Source organism: Octopus bimaculoides, chromosome 17 (genome assembly GCF_001194135.2).
Source record: "Octopus bimaculoides isolate UCB-OBI-ISO-001 chromosome 17, ASM119413v2, whole genome shotgun sequence".
In the NCBI taxonomy this organism is placed as follows: domain Eukaryota; kingdom Metazoa; phylum Mollusca; class Cephalopoda; order Octopoda; family Octopodidae; genus Octopus; species Octopus bimaculoides.
In genome coordinates this window covers 50,621,855-50,628,743 of record NC_068997.1, presented here as the reverse complement: position 1 = coordinate 50,628,743, position 6,889 = coordinate 50,621,855, and the positions used below count along the sequence as shown (strand labels likewise).

Sequence of the window (6,889 nt, the reverse complement as noted above, 5' to 3'; positions counted from 1 at the left end):
ATGAGTGTGTGTGTGTATGAGAGAAATTCATAGCTACAAACTCCAGGGACTGCCCGGACTTTGATAAAAAGAACTTTATCACTTTGTTACAGACTGGTATAATTCTGCAAAGGAAAAAAAAAAAAAAACGGCGGAATTTTGTGACAACTGTCTCTTGAAGTTCCACACTTCCTGGGAAATGAAAGGGTGTAGGAGTTGAGGGGAGAAGTTTCCAAAATTTGAAAATTAAGGAAATTGTTTTGAAATCGTAAAAGAAAAGAAAAACGGCACAACTTAAATACAATGATCCCGATGCATCTATAATGGGAAGCAAGACCGCTAAACATCTACGTAACGATGTTTGGAAAGACTTCCGTGTTTTTACCGTGCACACTCGTTAGGGGGTTAGGGTTAGTTTTAGGGTTACGTAGAGGCGTCGGGACCTCTGTATTTAAGTAGTACGAGAAAAAGATACTCTTTTCGTTTTATATGAAGTGGGGACTGCAATTCCAAAATTCAACCGAGAAAACAAAAACAATACTAATGCAGGATTTCGCAAGAGAATGGAAGGAAACAAGAAAACATGCCTTGGTTAATTTAACAAAAACGTCAGTAGGTAACAACAAACAATTTAGATTCAACGAACGAAGAACCAATTATGAATAACAAAAATTGTTACGGTAGGAACTGAGAACCAAGTAAATATATAAACCACAAACAACATAGTGAAATTATTATAAAAACAATAGATTTTATCTTCTATACAAACTGTATTTGGGTCTTCTCGCTTTTACTGTCCTTAATTCAAATTGGTCAATTGATTGCGCTTTGACTGTTCTAAACTATAATTCGTTTCATGGTCGGTCATCCAGTTGTGAAAATGACCAAAACAGATGCTGGACATTGCTGTTATATGCCGAGAAGTTTGGATAGTTTTTTAATTAAGCTCGTGGCTCTCGATTTGGGATGTTAATGGTGTTGAATGGAGCGTATGAAAGGTGTAGAAACCCCGAGTGACCAACGTCGAAAGCATTTATAAGATTTTAACTGTCGGCTTTTTTGGTTGAATTTAGGACACTAAAAGCGAGGATACTCTTGTTTTTTTTTCTATTTTTTTTGTTATGTGTGTGTTTGTAATGAATTAAGATGGAAAAAGAATCTTCAAGTATCTGTTTTAAAAGGGTTCAATTTAGAAAGTAGAGACGATTGAGGCGGTTCACTACTAGGTTCTTCGAGAGTGGTAGTTTTTAATTTCTCTATAAGTTCTTTTGTGTATAATTCCTTCAGGGGAACGATGGGATTTTCAGCTATGCGTAAAGCATTCGCTTTTCTCAAAGCATCCCTCACTGACAGACCGACCCATTCGGCTTCCTCTTCGGAGATGACAAATTCTTTATACCTCTGATAGATCTCCTCTTGTTTCTGCAAGTTGTCCTTCGCAAACGACCTCCTGGCAAGGGCAAGCAACATCTGTCTCTTTAGTCGCAGACCCAGGTTCGAATTCAAGTCAACGGCGTGTGTTTTCAATATGTAATTATCGAAACCATAAACTTCATCTATCATCATCAAAGTTCTCTGGGTGACTGTTATTTCCAACCATTTCTCTAAAATTTCGCTATACAGTGCCCGCTTCTCGAGATTTGGACGCCAGAGAAAAGGAGTTCGGGTCGATGTACGTCGCTTCTTCCTCAGTCCATACACCAATCCTTCGCCACCCCACAAACCAGCATCACTTTGCTTGGGGTATATCACAGGTAAAGGATAATTATTAACAACCTTCAGTTTTTTACCATTAATTTTAGGATTACTGATGTATTCTTCTGCTGGCTTCCAGTGGACTGGTGTTGGTTCTTTTGCATTGAATTCTTGACACCAACGTTTGTAACATTCTGGTAGAAGAGTGTCGATTTCTTTAGACCATCGGAAAAATTTGCGGTAACGAATCATAATGACTTAACACTAAGAAGCGTGCTCAGGTTCAGAGAGCCATTATTATATTCTGCTTCGCATAGGAATATATTCGCTTATTCCGGATTCTGCTTCATACCGGAACTTAATTACACCGTATCATAATACAATATAAATTATTTCCCTTTAAACCGGAACTTACATAAGCAAACTATTCCCTTATTCCAGAATAAACCTAGTAAATCATTGTCATAAGTGAAAAAAAATTATTACTGTAATTTCCTGAGACTTAAATAATAGAAATAACTAAAGTAGGGTTTAAATTTTGCTTCGCTTTGCTTTTTTTTCAAGTAATTTATTTACAAAGGGATTTTACACCGTTTTCTCTTCGATAACAAAGAGAGTTAGCTCCTCTTCGTCTTTAATTTTTATTATTATTAATATTAATTATGTTCCGGGTTCAAACCATGCCGGGTTTACTTACATTATTTTTCATCCTTCGGGAGTCGATAAAATAAATACCAGTCATGTACTGGTGTTAAGTTAATCTGCAATACACTCACCCAAAAGAATGTGGTCTAATGTTTAGGTTAAAAACCACTATTATTATTATTTGTAACTTTTTCTAATACAAATGAATGGATAAGACAACTGCGCAGAATAAAATTAAATGTCCAGAAAAAATTGGATTATCATTATTATTTTTAAATAATATTTGTATAATAAAGTATTAAATTTATAAATTATGACTTCGGTTGTACAGTATACTTTATATAATATATTTTTCTTGTGTTCGGGGTAGCTAGCTTTAGGGTCACTCGTGTGATGGAACTTCTATTACATTAAAGAAATGTTTCAAATCCATTGTTTCTCCTATACTTAAAAGACCCATTATTTCACAACACACACGCACATACATACATATATATGCAACTAAGGAATTAAATACGACATTCTTAAAGCAGAATTTTTTTTCTCTAAATCTCTTTTATTCATTTACATGTCAATATTCAGGAATATCCACACGTCGAATATATAATGCAATATAAACCTAATAAGAGTCATAACAAACACATACATGTATATGTATGTGCTTGTATGTTTATATGTATTTGTGAGTATGTATGTATGTAGTTGTTTGTATATTTGTTGTCTGTGTGTATATGTATGTATTTGTTTGTGTGTGTGTGTGTGTGCGTGCGCGGCTTAATTTACTCTTTAAACATGGCTGCCCCCATCCAGCTGTTTCCGTGTCTCGGTGTTGGCAAAATATTTATACTGTTGTTATAATAATAACAACAATAATTGCCATTACTTCCATAACCTTGTACCATACCGGCTTAACTTACCCTCTACGTTCAGCTAACACAAATCGACATTGTCATAAAATCCATTATTACAGGTATGGTCATTTCTTTATCTAAACTGTTTATATTACCACTTTGTTTCAAAAATCAATTATCGGCTTGTATTAATTGTGGCTTTATTTAGCTTAGACACGAAACCTGGACGTTAGAATAGATTCTTTAAAATTTTCCATTGGATTTCGCTGTATATTACTGGTTTCTATTTTATCGATCCCAGACGGATTTCACGTAGAATCGTAGAGGCGAAATTATATGATGTTCAAACCATTTAACTCCAACACCCGTGTCAGCTTGGAATAACGATTTCTAGCATAGGAACAAGGCCATGCAGTTTTTGTGAGGTGGGTTCATTTGGTCGTATTACATCAGCGGCACCGAAACTTGACTGGTACCTCATTTATCGGCCCCCGGACGTATGACGATCGATGTCGACTTTGGTAGGAGTTGAACTTGGGACGTCGAGAAACGAAACTAAACTGCTACGAGGGTACATGACAAGGACAAATTTCAAAGACGTTAAAGTTTTTACATTGATTCGAATATGAGAATGAGAAAACAGACATAAAAAAAAGTGGCAGCATTATTTTTAATATTATTATACAGAAATCCAAAACAATCTATTTGACATTTCCTTTCACTTTAAACCAACAATCATTTCCTAGCGAATCGGTTTCGATTCTTTATTGAATTAATTTCACTTCTCTTCGGTATCCTGACGTCACTAATGCCATTGGAAAAGGCATGAACGTCGCACTGTCTTATTTCATTAATTAAAAGAAATAAATATATAATTTATTTTATCTTTTCATACTTTCAAACTATGATATTACCACAATTATGTATGTCATATATAAAATAAATAGATAAGCAGTTAAGTCCTGTTCTCTGACGCCAGACCACAGTACATTCAGAGGGAAATAAGGGAATTGGAACTTCACTCTCCAATGATTACGCAATGTATATATATATATTTATATATATACGTGTCCGAGTGTGTGTGTATATGTATATAACAAAAGTAAAAGCAATTTGAATTTTTAAAAATTATCAATTTTATTTTTTTATAATTCTGTCTGATGACTGGTGGCATGTAATTGAAGCAATATTATTTTCCCTAGTCTTTGAACCTATCGTCTACGATTAAATGCGACCCCACCTCCATTGCTCCTTCTAATTTTTCCCTTTGTGCGCAGAAATTTGCTTGTGTGCAAATTTTGTTTTTCTGTGCGTGGTATGTGCACACCTTTGCGAGTAACCATCTTCAATTTCAAAAACTTCAATTTCATTTTGAAAAAGCATGTGCGCGCACATTTTTTCTTTGTGCGCTCGTTCTAAAACGTGTGCGCGCAGCTTTGAGAGAACTCTGGGGCCCCCTCCTTTCTGTATTCCTTCTACACAGACCAAGCAACTTTGAATTTAAACAGTGATGTGAATGAAATTATAATAGATTTGTTTACGGTCTTTAATGCTTATGTAACTACACTACAAGTTTATATTTGTATATCCCACGCCATTAATTAACATAGAAATATCTTAATTTAATTAACAATTCTTGTTAGTTATTATTAATTAGCATTTCAGCTCTAAGTTTAACTCACATGTTGGGGTCCCTAGTTGAAATATGCCCCCTACACCCACACACACCTCTGTGTTATTGTTTCTGCTGATGGTCATCCTGTCATTTCTGACCAAAAGCCATTCCATTATATAACGGCCACAATAAACATAATTCGAGACACTACACTTTTGAAATTTGATGTGAAACCGGTCAAGTGTATTCTTATATTTTAAAATGTAATTAAATTCTAATTAATTATGATATATTCTGTGCATTTTCAAGTTCATTTTTGCTATCCCTCTGGATTAATAACTATATAACTATATACATAAAGACAGAGCGTGTCTTTATTTTTAATGCGCCAAGTTGTGGTTTCAGAGAGATTTAGCTGCTCTTTCTAACTGTTTGAGCAACTATATAGAGGCTTTCTTCCTCGTTGGCTCCAGTACCAGATTTCACTCAGTCATATTTATTGAGAAAGACCTATGTTGTGAAATACCTGAGGTGTTGTGATTTCAGAGCGATTAAAGACCAACTCATTGGATCCAATGGGTACCAGTTAAATACTGAGGTCGATTTTATTAAATATCTCCCCTGCACGCTAAAAAAATGTGTGGCTTTGGCCCTCAATTATAATTTGGGGTTCATTAAAAAGAATTTCTTCATCGCTCCCCGCCGCCAAGAATATCTGACGGAGCCGGGAACCATGCGGTTGGAAACCACGAAGCAATGCGAGGAATTTGTTTGTTCGTTTATTTATTTTTTGTTTCCATCTAAATACGAGAAATAAAAAAACAAAAAACTTTCGCGAAAGAAACACAATGCAATTGAATAATAACAAAAAAGAAATACATTGTATTCCAATATAATACACGAATGGTTCCTTTTGCGTTGTTCGTTTCGGTTTAAATTATTCTGTGTGTGTTCTGCCGATTGTCTCCTGAAAAAGTAGATGTACATACCAGGAATATCTGTCTGTCTGTATGTATGTATGAACGAATGTGTGTATGTATTTGCTGTCTTAGAACCTCCCAAAACCAGACACCATTATCTAAGCATTGTTCAAGCCTAATTAGGTTACCTGTGAAGAAAATCAAACAATACCGAAGTAAGCGATCTTCACAAACTATGAAGTCACAAACATTTTCCAGTTTATATGAATGAAGAACCCAAAATAACGAGACTAAACTATTAAAAAAACTCACAATATGAGAAAGAGAGAGAGTGGGGGTTGGTAATACAAACAGGATAGATAGATAGGACTAAAAGAACATGAATTCATATTGATTTAATCGGCAGAAGTTACAAAGTCACTCAAGATTTTATATATCATTAGTAATAAATATTATATATAAAGGACGTTCCTGTTCGCCTATATATATATTATATATATAGGCGAATAGGAACGTTTTTAGTGATATTTTTGTAGCTTTAATGATAATAACGTATCTATCTATCTATCTATATATATATATATATATATATATAATATTATATTTATAAAATTGCGACATTGGGCGGTTTTCTTGACTGTAAAAATCCACTTTCACTTTCTCTGATTGCATCATTTAGCGATCAGTCGACGATTCTCCATATATATATATACTCATATAGACATACCGTGCATATGTAAATGTTTTTTGTGTAGAGTTATATATCAAAACAATTTAACATTTTAAAAACTTTTGGGCAACACTTCGATATTAGTACGACGTCATTGAACCACACAAACTTCCCGTATGACATGGAGGGCTAGACTGAAAAAGAGAGTGAATGACGCCTTCTCCTCGGTGACCGGTAATAAAGTCACAATTTTAGCTAAGACAAAAAAGTCACAATTAATTTATGATACAGAGAGCAATCCGACGCTATTTTCAATGAATTACATAACAGAAATTGACTGTATTCCTAATTTGTATCTATGTAGTGGTGGTGTTTTTTTTTAGTCTCAGCTCAGCCCAGGTCATGTAGCAAACCCTATGATCAAAGATGGTTCATGAGTGGATTTGGTAAACGGAAACTGAAAGAAGCCCGTCATATATATATATATATATATATATATATATATATATATATA

At 34.4% G+C, this 6,889-nt stretch overlaps 2 protein-coding genes across 3 annotated transcripts in view; both read right to left on the bottom strand.

Annotated features, from left to right (window-relative positions):
- LOC106874798 (uncharacterized) overlaps window positions 1-6,889 on the bottom strand; it is a 122,748-nt gene that overhangs the window by 19,773 nt on the left and 96,086 nt on the right. The gene's annotated exons all lie outside the window — the stretch shown is intronic.
- Window positions 706-2,064, bottom strand: LOC106874796 (39S ribosomal protein L28, mitochondrial). The gene has a single exon (XM_014922651.2). It carries the CDS (start codon window positions 1,924-1,926, stop codon window positions 1,141-1,143), a length of 786 nt encoding a protein of 261 aa, XP_014778137.1. The 5' UTR covers window positions 1,927-2,064; the 3' UTR covers window positions 706-1,140.